This window comes from Prosopis cineraria, unplaced genomic scaffold (assembly GCF_029017545.1).
Source record: "Prosopis cineraria cultivar Desert tree isolate PC_DT_omini unplaced genomic scaffold, ASM2901754v1 PC14, whole genome shotgun sequence".
Lineage (NCBI taxonomy): Eukaryota > Viridiplantae > Streptophyta > Magnoliopsida > Fabales > Fabaceae > Prosopis > Prosopis cineraria.
In genome coordinates this window covers 26,108,834-26,124,670 of record NW_026555345.1, presented here as the reverse complement: position 1 = coordinate 26,124,670, position 15,837 = coordinate 26,108,834, and the positions used below count along the sequence as shown (strand labels likewise).

Genomic DNA, 15,837 nt, shown 5'->3' with positions numbered 1-15,837 from the left:
CACTTAGCTTCACCCTTCTCAAATGGTAGTGACATTGCTATTGTAGGAGAGAAAATTGATTAACAAAGTTGAAGAAATTGTTGATAATGAGCACACCATCTAGTGAAAGAGTACATTGCTATGAAGAAACTGCTTAAAACAAAAACTTGCAACCCATAAATGGAGAATATAGGATTGGCTATTCCAACAAATAAGGAAGAGAAACTCTCCCTAAAAATTAAAAATGGCGTCTACATATATTGAAATCAATATATTATAATGCTAATATATATTTCAGGTTTAAATATGTGCAAATGTAAATGCTGTCATCACGTAAGATTGCTTAAGTAACTAATGTAGCATAGGAATATTGCTACTGTAACTAGTGAAACATAAAACCTCACTTAGGAATAAATTTTTTCGAAGTATTTTAGACTTTGAAGTGTAAATGTTGTTATAACATAAAAATCACTTTTAAAATGTTCCAAGAATGCTTATGAAAATACAAATATCACTTAAAAAGTCACTAACTTTAGTGAAGAATATGAACACTAACTTGACTTGTTAAATTTCACTAACCTGACTGAATTGGGATCTACTAATGTTATTTAGGAATTCACTAATTTAACTCAGGAAAATGGCTAACGTATATTGTGAAAACACAAAACCCTATTCAGGAATAGATTGTTTAAGAAAAAGTGACTTGTCCAAATTGGGATCCAATAACGTCATTTAGGAATTCACTAACCCAACTTAAAAAAATGCCTCATGTATATTGTGGAAACACGAAACCCCACTTGAGAATAGATTGTTTAACATGGACGTGTATTTTGGTTTACTTAATCTTGAGTTTAATTATACTTTGTTCCTTACTAATTGGATCAAAGTCTAAAAAACTTAGAAATTTTCATGTTCCTTACTAACTATACTCTGTCACTTTTTCTTAAACAATCTATTCTTAAGTGGGGTTTCGTGTTTCTATAATATATGTTTGGTATTTTTTCAAGTTAGGTTAGTGGATTTTCAAATGACGTTACTGGATCCCAATTTGATCAAGTCACTTTTTCTTAAACAATCTATTCCCAAGCTTTGTGTTTTCACAATATATGTTAGCCATTTTCCTGAATTGAGTTAATGAATTTTCAAGTGACATTAGTGGATCCCAATTCAGTCGGGTTAGTGAAATTTAACAAGTCACATTAGTATTCATATTCTTCATTGAAATTAGTGACTTTTTAAGTGATGTTTGTATTTTCATAAGCAGCCTTGGAACATTTTAAAAGTGAGTTTTATGTTGTGACAGTATTTACACTTCAAAGTCCAAAATACTGCGGGAAAAGTTATTCCCAAGTAAGGTTCTATATTTTTACTAGTTACAGTAGCAATATTTCTATGTTATGTTAGTGACTTCAGCAATTTTACGTGATAACAACATTTACACTTACACATATTTAAACTTAAAATAAATATCAGCATTATATTACACTAATTTCAATGCATGTAGACGTCATTTTTATTTTTTAGGGAGAGTTTCTCTTCCTCATTTGTTAGAATAGCTAATCCTACATTCTCCATTTCTGGGTTGCAAGTTTTTGTTCTAAGCAGTTTCTTCACAGTAGTGTATTCTTTCACTCAATGACGTGCTGATCGTAAAAAATTTCTTCAGCTTTGTTAATCAATCTTTTCTCCGACAGTGACAATGTCACTACCATTTGAGAAAGGTGAAGCCAAGCGGGAGGAAAGAGTATGAAGTTTTGACAGAGATGAACGACAACAAATCCCAAATTTAGCATGATGTGTTCACAACACTGGAGCTAATAGGATAATCCAAGGAACGACAAAGAACGAGAACGAAGGAGAATGAAACAATAAAGAAGGAGACGCTGAAACAGAGCAAGAAATGAGGTTGCATGCAAGGGTATTTTGCTATTTTTTTTCAGAGGTATTTAAGACTATCTACATTTTTTTAAATCCCAATGGTCCTTAATTAGAATTTTCACATTTCATGATCCTCAATTGGGATTAATATCCTTAGGAGGTTCTTAATTGTCATTTTTTACTATATTTAAGCCACTTAAAACATTTCCAAACAGGAAAAATGCTGTGACTTCTATTAATTAGTCAACCAATCTACCATTTTTTTCATTCCAATGTTCAGTTTGCTTGGAAACTTGAGGCATTACCTTCATTTAGCCAAACTAATTTAGATCTTTGTTGTATGGGATCCTTCTTACTAATGACAGTCTTTGACATTTTTATTTAACTTAGCTGTATATCTTAGAATTCAAACTTAAAATCATAGGTTAGGTTGATTCTGCTCTTTATTAATTACAATAATTAATAAAAACAGCATATCCATTGACAAATACACACATACATAGATATATACTATAAATCATTACCCTTTACGTTATGTCAACTGCATATTCTTTTAAGGATTAATAACTATAGACATTGATGAGAACTAGAAATATTTAAATTTCACATGTTTAACAAATAATTGCTTAAACTAAAAGGGACTTTGTCTGATTTTGTTGCCTCTTTTCGTAGAACATAGAATAGAAGTTAGGAAAGAAATTGAATCAAGCAACTAGGTATCTTCTGGATCCAATCGATCTTCTATATGTATCTTACAATCTGAGAAAATTATGTTTTTTAAGTAGTTGTTTTCCTTGTTTTCTAAGAAATTGCTAATATGAGATTGAATGTTGCACATCTCGTCTTTAGCTCAAAATATATAAATATTTTTAGGAAAAACATAATTTTTTTTGGTCCTTATAGTTTCAAAGCGCTTTGTTTTTAATTCTTATAATTTTTTTCAGTATTTTTAGTTCCTATAATTTTAAAAAAATTTAGTGATTTTTATTTTTTAGGTTTCTATAATTTTTATTTTTAATGATTTTAGTCCCTATAATGCAGAAAAAAAATATAGAAACTAAAAGTAAAATTTAATGAAACTATATGGATTAAAGGTTATGTTTTTTCATATTTTTATAAGTGCTATAGTTTTAACTGTGAGACCTGCTTTAATCGTAATAAGTCAGGATTCAACTTATGTACACTCTTTCTTCAATTTGTTAAAAAAAAAAATGAATTTGGTTAGTAAAAACAAAAATAATTTTAAATGACAAAAAAAGAGTTTGTTCCCATCATAATGGAAATAACATAAGTATATCACGTTCCATGAGAAGCAAGTATGAGGGCAGTACCTTACATAAAAGGGAAAATGACATATTATAGTATTCTTAAAAATTTCATATGCCCTTCTAAAAAATTATTTGACCCAAAATCTTATCTATGTGTTATAACCTTATAACAATATATAGTTTTAAAATGAAAGAAGTAATAATTAAGAAAATATTTTTAAATTGTTTAAATTAAAAAAATTACCACCAAAAATTTCCCCTACATAAATTGAAAGAGATATATAATTTTATTTAATAAAAAATAAAAATTATGATTCTTATAGATATTCCTTCTGTTTAAAAATGTAAGGCATTTTTAACCAAATTTCACCCCCAATAAAGTAGTTACCTATTTTTAAACTAACTTTATCTTTTCATATTTACCCCTATTAAACACCTAATAATAAATATAAAGTCATTATCAATAGGGACAATTTTGAAAAAAGGTAATGATTATATTTAGAAAGACTAAAAATACCTTAAATTTTTAAATATTTTACTCTTTAAAAAATATCTTATATTTTTGAATAGAAGGAGTAATATTTATATGTTGTATATTACTTTCAATAAAACATCGTACATATTAAGACAGTTTTTTATTTTTATGCTCATATAATTTTTATGTTTTATGTAATGTTTATTTCAATTTAAACTTATTAAATTTTACCTTTAATGTAATTTGATAAAATAAAGTTATATTTTTTAAAAAAGCATTAATAATCATACTCAATACAAATTTCAACTCGCCAGCTAATTGTTTTGGCTCCTCACTCAACAAGACACATTAAAAATTAAACAATACTCACCTAGATTTTTATTTGAAAAATTGTCAATAGCATATCGTCATTATATCCATCTATCATAAATTATCTATAAATAACAATATTTCAATCTAAATTTAAAATTTATAGTAAATGTTGTAAATATAACAAAAATTCTTGTTAAGAGATGTTTACATTGATATAAATCCAAACTAGATTCATCTAAATTGAAGCCAAATATATAACTTCTGAATATTAGTTGGCGAGTTAAAAAAATTTGTAATAATTAATGCTATTTTTAAGCCATCGCCGTCGATACATATGCTGGCGTAGATTGCAATCACCGGCAAAATTAGTACGAAAAAATATTTGTTTTCATCACGCTGACAGGGAAGCATATCTTTTTTCTTTTTTTTTTGTTGGCTGTGGATAGAAGATATTAGATTATTATATATAAGTCGATATTCTTAAATAAGGTTTTAAAACCGAACTAGCCACTGATTCATGATTCATTAATTCAACTATAGTTGAATCGCGGTTGAACCAGTTAACATTAAATTAATATATTTTTAATTTATATATCATATAAATAAAAAATATATGCAAATTTTTATATTTTTCAAAAAATATATTAATAAATGCTTGATAAAATGATATATTATTGGTGAATATATGGTTAATATTAATTATTCTTGGCTATTCTTTGTTTTAATTAATTTTTAAATTAATTTTTTAAATAATTCAAACTGATTTTTAAGGGAATTGATTTTTTTAATTTTTGACCAATTTTTCCTATCGTTGACTTATTCTCTTGTGACCAATTTTAAAAGGTCAATCGAATAGAACCAAGAGCGAGTTCTCAATTCAACAGGTTGAACCAGTCAGTTTTTAAAACACTGTTCTTAAATTTATATAAAAATTTTTAAATATTTTTTATTGTATATAAAATATAAAATCTTCTCTCTCGTTTATGAAAAAAAAAAAAACTTTATAAAATTTACAGATTCTCAATTTCAATTCCCGGTAAACACATAGTATATATGATTAGTCCCTACCCATTTAAGTATTTGATTCTTTGGAAAAACTAGAATCGTTCACTTTTCGTGCTTGGATGGATCATTTTTTAAAGAATGAAATAAATATTTCAAGTGAATTTTCCATAAAATACAAAAAATTGATTATAAAGAACTCCCCACAGTATTAATATTGTTCAATTTTAATTTCTCTACCAACAGTTAATTTTAAATTAATGAGTATCATCCTAAAATAAAATTACGATTAAAACTTTAAGAAATTTTGAAGCGTAATGAATGAATCGCATTGCTTACATTTTGCCAGCAATATTCTTACCGATTTTATAAATACACATAAATATAGATGCAGAGATTTAGAAAATAGTAACTGAGTAGGTTACATACACTTGCACAAAAAGTATGAAATAAATTTCATTATTAATAAATAATAAATAATATAATTTAATGCATTTTTATCATATTGATATGGATATGAATATTTTATAAAAATAAAATAAAAGTAAGAGTAAAGTGGGTAGAAAGTTGTGGAAGGAATGTGATGGCCATTATAACTTGGATGGTCATTTAATTATTTGTCACAACCAAACTTGCCTTTCACTCCACTACCAAATTTTCAAATATACTGTTTTGATCCTCTATAAATTATTTTTATTAATTAAGGCTAAAAAAAGAGGAAAGAACATAAAAGTATATAAAATTTTAAATATGTTTTTATATAACAAAATTAAAAAAAATGATGCATGTTATTCTCTCTCTTATAATTTTAAAATACTTTTTAATATTACTTAAAAAGCCACTTCATAATTTATAAATAGAATTAAATGAATTTTTAAAATGTTTTTATAAATAGAAAAAATGTTCATTCATTCATCATAGCCCTCTTTTCTCATTATTCTATAAACTTCAGATCAATAATTCAATATGACATATTGACATTTACAAACACACATATAAATAAATTTAATTAAAAAATTTAATTAAAAAATCAATTCTATTTTTTTTTTTGGGGTGGTTTTAGATCTACACATATGTGCGATCGTGTCTCAAAAGAATGATTACTTATTGACTATTTAACTATAGAAGACAAAAAAAAAAAACAATTGAATATAAAATATTTTGTCCTGCCATTCTTCAAAGTATGTCTTACTATTTTAAAATATTAATATCAACATGAGATTGTTTTCCTTGTTTTTCAAGAAATTGCTAATATGAGATTGAATGTTACATATCTCATCTTTAGTTCAAAATATATAAACACTTTTAATGAAAACATAATCTTTAATCCTTATAGTTTTAAAGAGTTTTGTTTTTAATTTTTATAATTTTTTTCAACATATTCAGTCCTTATAGTTTTTAAAAAAGATTAGATAATATTTATTTTTTATATTTCTATAATTTTTATTTTTCAATAATTTTAGTCCTTACAACGCTGAAAAAAACTATAAGAACTAAATTTAAAACACTGTTTTTAAAACACTGTTTTTAAGAAATTTTGAAGTGTAATGAATGAATCGCATTGCTTACATTTTGTCAGCAATATTCTTACCGATTTTATAAATAACATAAATATAGATGCAGGGATTTATAAAATAGAGTAACTGAGTAGGTTACATGCACTCGCACAAAAAGTATGAAATAAATTTCATTATTAATAAGTAATAAATAATAAAATTTTATACATTTTTGTCGATAATATTGACATGAATATTTTATAAGAATAAAATAAAAGTAAGAATAAAGTGGATGGAAAGTTGTGGTAGGAATAGGATGGCCATTATAACTTGGATGGCCATTTATTATTCGTCACAACCAACTTGCCTTTCACACCAAATTTCCAAATATACCCTTTTGATTCTTTATAAATTATTTTTATTAATTTCATCAATAGTATGCAAAAAAAAAAGATAAAAGGAATAAAAATGTATAAAATTTTAAATATATTTTAATATAACAAAACTAAAAAAAATGATCATGTTTCTCTCTCTTCATAATTTAAAAATACTTTTTAAATATTATTTAAAAATACGCACCATAATTTATAAATAAAATTAAATAAATTTTTTAAAATATTCCTTATAAATAAGGCGAACATTCATTCATTCATCATAGATATGTATTCTCATTATTCTTTAAACTTCAGATCAATATGGCATTCACAAGCACACATATACAAATAAATTTAATTAAAAAAAATCTATTCTTTTTGTTTTTTTTTTGGGAGGGGGATTTAGATCTATGAGGATATTAATATATTGTGACGATATCTATAAATATATATATATATATATATATAATTAATTCAATATTAGCATTTCTTATGGGGGAAATTATATTGAGTTGTTTTATTTTTGAAAATTTTAAGTTCTTAATTCAATGCAAACATATCCCTCTATGAAAAGATATATTATTCTTGGAAGAGGCAAAGCTCACGTGTGTGATCGTGTCTCAAAAGAATGATTACTTATGACTATTTAACTATAGAGGACACTAAAAAAAAAAATCAATTGAATATAAAACATTTTGTCCTGATATTCTTCAAAGTATGTCTTACTATTTTAACATATTAATATCAACATTATCAATATTCAATATATATTAATTCTATAACGAAAAACTATAAGCTATGGGTAATGATACAATATATCCAGCATCCACATCTGCTGTAACAAATGAGTCTATATATTATGTAGAGTCAAAATAAAAATATTATATTGTATAAAAATAATTAATATTAATACTAACATCATTAATCAATATAGAGTTGTTAATATAAGGTATGAACTGTGTACCATATGTGTGCCCCAATTAAAAGAGAGCAAAAGAGGAAAAATTATTGAGAAAAAGAACCAATTATATAGCAAATATGTGTGAGAGAATGATAGAGAGGTCCCCAATTAATTCAAATGAGGTAATCAAGTGTCAAATTTTAAAAATTTACAAGTTTAACTCTCAACTTTGTAATTTCATTATGATGAATTTTAAAAATTGAATTTCAAATTTTAACATGAAAAAAATTTATTTATTATTCAGCCATTTTAAAATTTAAAAAATAAGCTACAAATTATTACCATAAAATTATAAAATTGAGATATGAACTTGCAAATTTTTAAAATTTAACACTTGAAATTTTATTCAAATTAATTAGTCCTCTTAAGACTCATTTATCATTCTCTCTTATTATATGTATCCTAAAGAGCCAGTAGAAGTAACAATGAAGAGTTGATAAAGTGGGTAATAAGAAAAAGAATATAGGAGGAAGGGAGGATTTTGTGGTCTATAAAAGGAAGTAGATGTGTGAAGGAGAGAAACAGAAATAACAATAATAATGGAGGCTTCTCTTTCACTATGCTGGCTTGTGCTTCTCCTAATTGCTTCGTCTTCTTCTTCCTATGCAGCTCGCTTGTTTGACGCCACCTCACCAGTCTCACCACCACAGCTCGCCAGATACTCCCTCCTCAATGGCCTCGCTCTCACTCCTCCCATGGGGTAATATTCCTCTCTCTCTCTCTCTCTCTCTCTTAACACACACACACACACTAGACATTCTTCTTCTTCTTCTTGTATTCCATTTTCGCTTGGGAAAATCACTCTAGCTAGAGTCCCATACAAGGAATCTTAATACAAAAATGTTCTCTCAAGTACTCCCGTGTCTTTTATTGAAGTTCTTAATTATTTGTTAGATAGTTGTTAGTTATATTATTTTTTAGTTTGTCAATTATCAAAGAGTATTTAGTTCAATTGATTGAGAGAGTTGAATTAATTTATCTTAAAGTTTTCAGTTTAAGTTTTGAGATATATAATTGTTTAAAAAAAAATGTCAAAGGCATGCCCTAAATACCTAGCTATGAGACCACCGTCGATAATAATTGTTTCATATAGCGGGAGGTTTAAATCAGTTTGAGCGGGTAGTGATAACATTTTTGATTTTTCCCAAGATATTACGTGATGGAATGAAAAAAAAAATTAACAACTATCCAGCAATAATAAACAATTTCAATATATTAAATTGAGAAATATACAAAATATATGGGACGACTTCAAAGTATTTTGTGATTCTAGGAGACATTTCTATAACGAGTGATTTCTTGCATAGGACCTTATTGGGTGAGGTTTCCTTTTCATTTATACACACGTTCTTAAATTATAATTATTTAAATAATATCCTTGTAAAACTCCGCATGCTATCGTAATAATATAAAGCCTTTTCTCTTTTTATTTTTTTTAAAAGAAAAACTTATAGAAATTCACTCATCTCAACTTGAGATGATTTTAAGCTATGCATGTCATGAGTCTTTCTCATTTTTATAAATAATTAATTGAATTTATTTCTTGTTGGCATAATAATATATAATATTCAATTGTTTGTCCCCTCACAATTTCAATTATTATATACACGCGCTTTGTGTTTAATTTACCCCATCACAATCTCCTTGTTTTTATCGTCATCACGTGCGTTGCTTCCATGGGGCACTAGGACAACTCATACTCACAGCGAATCTTAATAAATCTCCATTTTGTTTAGAATAAATTATACATAGTTTTTCTTTCTTGATTTCTGAATATGTTTTTTTTTTGCCAATATACTTTAATTTAATTTCAAAAATTTTTGTCAGAACATCCTCAATAAAGCAGAATCCATGTTTTTTAAGGTAAGAAAATAAATGTAAGATATTTTTTAAAAAAATTAATTTTGGTTAAAATTTAAAATATTTTTTCCTTTTTAAAAACAAAAAACAAGTGTAAATTACTCTAATTTATAAAGTGCGGCAAGCAATCACCACTCCATTGGAGGTTCATGCCATGGTGGTGCCTCTTCACTTATAATTTAAGCAACCATGATGAATCTCTTTGGTGGGTTTTTGCCTGATTTTATATATAATTGAAGGATGGGGGTGATAAAGTTACAAGTTTTTTTTTAACATTTTTATGATCAACTTTATTAATAAATTTAATATGCAAAAGTTTTTTTTTTGGGAATAAAATCAATGGGGTAAGGTTTAATTGTAAAAATATTTATTATATTATTGATACATTTATTATTCCTTATTTATTAATTATAAATTAACAAATCATTCTTCTAAAAAAATGGAATAAAATAAAAACTTACTTATAGATTTATTTTTGAGAAAGTGCACGTGAGCTTTATTTTTTCCCCAACTAGGGAGGATCATGATAAAAGAATGGGGAAGAGAAAATGAAAAGCACAAGATTTGGATTTTATTGGGGGGAAAAAGATTCAAGTTTCAACAAACACTAGGTAGGAGCCATCACTTCACCCACAAATCCTCAACTCCACATGTTTACAACTACACTCAGAGTTCTGTCCTCATGTGCCCTTTGAAATCTTAATTATCAATTAGCATCACTTCGTTCCGTGTTTCAATTTTTATGTTTAATTTATTTTTTTATTTTTAAAAAATAAATATTAAAATTGTAGTAATTTTAGTAGGGTCATTCTAACCTTTTTTTTTTAATTAATGAATCAATCCTTAGAATTATGGTTAACTTTAATCAAAGTTATTAGAGACGATGTGTCGTTGATTCAATGATAACATATAGTTGGTATGACAATAAGTTCTCTGTCCTCATGTGCCTGCCCTTTGAGATCTTAATCATCCATAAGCATCACTTCATTCCAGAATGTGTTTCAATTTTTATATTTAATTTATTTTTTATTATTTTTATAAAATCAAGATTAAAATATGACAAGGTTTTTGGCCGCTAAAATTGCAGTCAATTTTCCTGGGGTCATTTTACTTTTTTTTTTATTATCAATGAATCAATCCTTAGAATTATGGTCAACCTTAGTCAAAGTCACTAGAGATAATGTGTTGTTGATTTAATGATAACATTTAGTTGATATAACAATAATATTCGGTAATTGTAAGATTAAAGTTGACTATAAATTTAGGAACTGATTCCTTTATGATAAAACTACAGGGACCTGGACCCAATTGATCAAAATTTTTGGGACTAAAAACTGTTTTCCCTAAAAAGAGTTTAACTTCACATCTTAAAAACAAGTTTGAACTATCACCAAAGAATGAAAAAAATAAAAAATATGTTTTAATACTTTAAAAAATATAGTATAATATAATATAATATTTTTAGATATTTAGCATAATATAGTACTTTTATTAATAATTAGTTTTTGAGTATCAAGAGGGTTCAACATGAAAGTATAATTTTCTCCCCCTCCCCCCTCATAAGGCGTATATATATATGATAATTACTACTTTATTTGGTTCTCTTTAAAAAATAAAATAGTCTCTTTCTCATGATCTGGAAGTCATATTCTATTCTGTTACTAATTTGAACTCATGGGTATATCAATGACTTTTTTTTCAACATTAACTGTTAAACTTGTAAGAGATAACCAGGAGTTTGAACTTTAAGGTTAATAATTGAATTTTTAAATTTTCTATTTTACAATAAAGTTCTGTAATTCATATATTGTAATGAATTGTTTTCTTTTGGCCAGAATTGTAATGAATTAAACTCTTAAATGACGAAGTTTGATAACCAAATTATTAATGATGATCAGATGGAATAGCTGGAACCATTTTGGCTGCAATATTAATGAAGACTTGATTAAACAAACAGGTAATATTTTTATGATCAATCTGAGAATAAAACTAATTAATGTACAAAAATTATATTAATTTATTTGTTTATTTTGCATGAGACACATGTCATTTGACTTTCGATTATGTCATATCTTCTGATTATCATATAGCTGATGCAATGGTGTCAACGGGCCTTTCGTCTTTGGGATACCAATATATCAATATTGGTAAGATAATATTAGGTTAACACAATTATTTATAGCAATAAATAGTTGATTCATTATATTCCTAAGAAAACTATTTTTTTTTAATCATGATTTTCTATGATCTCTAGATGATTGCTGGGGCGAACCTGCTAGAGATTCTCAGGTAATTAATATTCAAAATCAGTTTCAATAATTATCTCATCATCAATAGGCTTACTGTTTCAATAAAATTTTACTCTGATAGAAGATTAAGAGTGAACATATTTAAAAACTTTTTGAGTTATATTCATCCGCTAGAAAAGAATAAGAAAACCTAAGAGAATTCTGACGTGAACTGTGACAGGGAAATTTGGTAGCAAAGGCTTCAACATTTCCTTCAGGAATCAAAACTCTGGCTGATTATGTTCATGCAAAAGGTTTAATGCTAGGGATTTATTCTGATGCTGGGTATCACTTCCACCATTATACCACTCTTTAATCTTCACTGACCGCTCATATATATATAGTATATATTATCCGTGCTTATTCAAACATTTCTCATCTCTCTTAAACTTTCTCTGCAGAACTCAAACTTGCAGTAAAAGGCAGCCTGGTTCACTTGGACATGAAGACCGTGATGCAAAAACATTTGCTTCCTGGGTAATCTAATCTTCATTCTCATTAAATTTTATCATATATATATATATATAACATTTACAGAAGATTTTGATTCAAATGTTACTTTAGGGAGTTGACTACTTGAAGTATGATAATTGTGAGGATACACATAGTCTTAGTCCAAAGGAAAGGTACCATTTTGAAGCATTCAAGTGAACATAAGAAGCAGTTCATGAAAGAGAAAATTTATAATTACATTTTGTGAACACAGGTACCCCATAATGAGTGAAGCTTTATTAAAATCTGGAAGGCCCATCTTATTCTCTCTCTGTGAATGGTGACTATTCCACTTACTCTTTCCCTTAAGGTTTCATACACTGCAAATTTCACAGTCTGAATTTGTTTTTGAACTTAGGGGAGTACAAGACCCTGCAACTTGGGCCTCAAGTGTGGGAAATAGCTGGAGAACAACAGGAGATATTGCAGATAATTGGAACAGGTGACCAAGAATAATATATTTATATATATATATAAGCCTCTGTGTGTGTGTATTTTAATCTGATGCTTAATCAAGAAGTTGAAAGGTGTGCTTTATGTCACCTGTATTTTTTTTTTTTTTTTTACTAATAACGTTCGTTTTTTCTCAGCATGACGTCTCGAGCAGATGAAAATGACAAATGGGCATCCTATGCTGGACCCGGAGGATGGAATGGTAATCAATTTTACTTGATTTTCATGCTATTAAATTTCACAAGATTATAGACAACATGTATTATAATACCAACTCTCACATTTAAGGTTTCATCCTATGCTTATTAAACTTGATTTTCATGCTATTAAACTTCACAAGATTATAGACAACAAGTATTATAATACCAACTCTCACATTTAGGTTTCATCCTATGCTTATTGTTGAACCTGAATTTGATTCTGTTTTCAAACAATGCGAAAGTAAAATCTTGGCAAACAAATAAACACTTGTGACTGTCAAATTACTTTTGCTTCTATTTATTATGTCTTAGAGGAAAATAGATTTCACATTCTCAATACACATGTTTGGCATCAGATCCTGATATGCTTGAAGTGGGAAATGGAGGCATGACAACCGAGGAATATAAAGCTCATTTCAGCATATGGGCATTAGTTAAGGTAGAAGGAAACAAAATACTAACATTGGCATTTATCACATATAGCAAATAGTTCTAGGAAGTGAATTCTGCGGTTTAAGTATAATTTTTCTTGTGTATATGTTCAAGGCTCCTTTGTTAATTGGGTGTGATATCCGAGCTATGGATGATGCAACTTACGGAATTCTAAGCAACAAGGAAGTTATCGCAGTAAACCAAGGCATGTACAGAACAAAAGCTCTGGTACCCAGCCAGCCTTCTAGGCAGATAGAGGCATTGTTGATCTCCTCCATAAAAAAATTCTCTTACTTGTAATCTTCTGGTAATGCAGATAAACTAGGAGGTCAGGGCAAAAGGGTGAAAAGCAAAAACGATTTGGAGGTAATTTCTTTCTTTTCATTGGGAAAACGATTCTCAACATCATCACTAACGTCATTCTATGCTTTACATATTTCTCGGCAAAGCTATCAAACTGATTCCAAAGTCCAACTAAAATTTAACTGATTTTTATATTTTCTCATGCAAATTATTTGGGATCAAATCAAGCTTTGAATTGAAATAGGTCATCAAAAGATAACAAAATCTTTATGATGGAGATGGAGTGATTTTCATGCTTTAAGGCAAACAAGCTTTCATGTGATAAGGTGTATCAGGATAAGAAAACCATTGGTAAACATTCATTCATGTTTTGTGCTTTTGGCTTGAAGTTATCACTATAAAAAATCGTGGCATATAAAGAGCCTCTCAAGTTAAAACCACTTTTAGTTATGCATACCAATTTTCCCAAATGCAAACTACTTAGAAGAAAGTGAAAGTGACAGGTTTGGGCTGGTCCCCTGAGTAATCACAAGGTGGCAGTGATCTTATGGAATAGAAGTTCAACAAATGCGACAGTCACTGCGTCTTGGTCTGACATAGGCCTGAAACCTGGGACTCTAGTTGATGCGAGAGACTTATGGACTGTGAGTTACATACCAAGAATGTCCTCAGTTCATTTCACATAAGATGGCCATCATTTTGATTACATGTAATGAATTGTGCAGCACTCAACTGTATCATCAGTTTCTGGAGAAATATCTGCTGAATTGGAATCACATGCTTGCAAGATGTATGTTTTGACTCCACACTCCACCACAAGATCCTAGTTCCCATATGCAGAGAAGGGTAAGCAAGTGGACACTGCTGCTCAATGTTCCCAGAAGTAATAGAGAAACAGACATGAATTTATTTCAAAAATGATATGTACAACTAGAAGCACAAGCTAGACGTTCAATATTCTGGTTCAATCCAATATGCTATTTTGTTAAATTTGATCTAGTTGCCAAAGCAAGCATAAACATGGACAGCATACTTAGTCATTGGTGAATCTATTGAAATGGAACAGGCCAAGCACAAATTGATTGGTGAATCAAAGAGACACTAGGTAAATGTTATGAAAGGAACAGAGAATCACTGGAAACAGAGAAAGGGTTAGGGAAAGTTGGGATACAAATTCCTCTTTAGTAGAAGTATCATCACAAAAAAAGTCATTCCTTGCAATTAATTTAAGGGGCTTATCTCTATCCTCCAACGGAGGGAATCAACATGTTAAAACCAGCAGAAAGGGACTATACTAATGAGTCCCAAATTTAGGAAAAATGGACCATATGCAATCATAATTAGATGAACTTAAACATATCTCAACATTCCAGTGACCTGTACAATCAAATCGTCCAAGACTGAGAGGAATGAAGAAGGACAGCTTAAGATTTTTCTGGTGTTTGAGATTTGAATAGCTGCTAGGCTGCTATTATTTCAAATGTTATCATCCAAAATTATAGCACTTTTATGATAATGTGAACAAATCATATTTTTTATTAGGTATCACTGGATGAAGTAAAGACTAACTCAACTATAGTGAAGCCTTTAGACATGGTTATGTTGTATTTCTCATCAAAAATATATAATAAATAACATTGCAACTTGCAAGCTCATCACTTTGCAGAAATTGACATGAATATACAAATCCAACTCCATCACTCTGCAGAAAAGTCCTAAACTCGTTAAGCTACAATAATGAACTCATACTTCGGATCTACCAGCAAAGCCGCTATTACTGTTTCTGCTTGTCCTTCATCCTACAGTTGCAGAAATTGATCAAAAATGGGGATTTTTTTTTTAAGTTTTTAACAGGGGACAAGAGCGTCTTTTCTGCACTTTTGGCTTTTCCCTTCTCATCCGAATTCAATCATATCAAATGCCCACAATTTTCATTCCCTTTTCCTTTCCCCTCCACACCAAACAATACTTGGATTCAAAGTCTGTAAAAGTCTACAAGTTATTGAAAAATCAACGATGTTGAATGAAGTAGATGAGCCTTTAGTTGTGGAGAAGAAAAATTAA

At 28.4% G+C, this 15,837-nt stretch overlaps 1 protein-coding gene across 1 annotated transcript; it reads left to right on the top strand.

The window, feature by feature from the left end:
• The first annotated feature begins 8,279 nt into the window (after nt 1–8,279).
• On the top strand, nt 8,280–14,763 carry LOC129292215 (alpha-galactosidase-like). The gene is made up of 15 exons (XM_054929777.1): nt 8,280–8,445; nt 11,504–11,562; nt 11,696–11,752; nt 11,860–11,894; nt 12,075–12,178; nt 12,295–12,370; nt 12,458–12,519; nt 12,600–12,665; nt 12,744–12,827; nt 12,976–13,040; nt 13,395–13,477; nt 13,585–13,675; nt 13,787–13,836; nt 14,277–14,417; nt 14,499–14,763. Exons 1-15 carry the CDS (start codon nt 8,285–8,287, stop codon nt 14,598–14,600), a joined length of 1,236 nt encoding a protein of 411 aa, XP_054785752.1. The 5' UTR covers nt 8,280–8,284; the 3' UTR covers nt 14,601–14,763.
• The last annotated feature ends 1,074 nt before the right edge of the window (nt 14,764–15,837 follow it).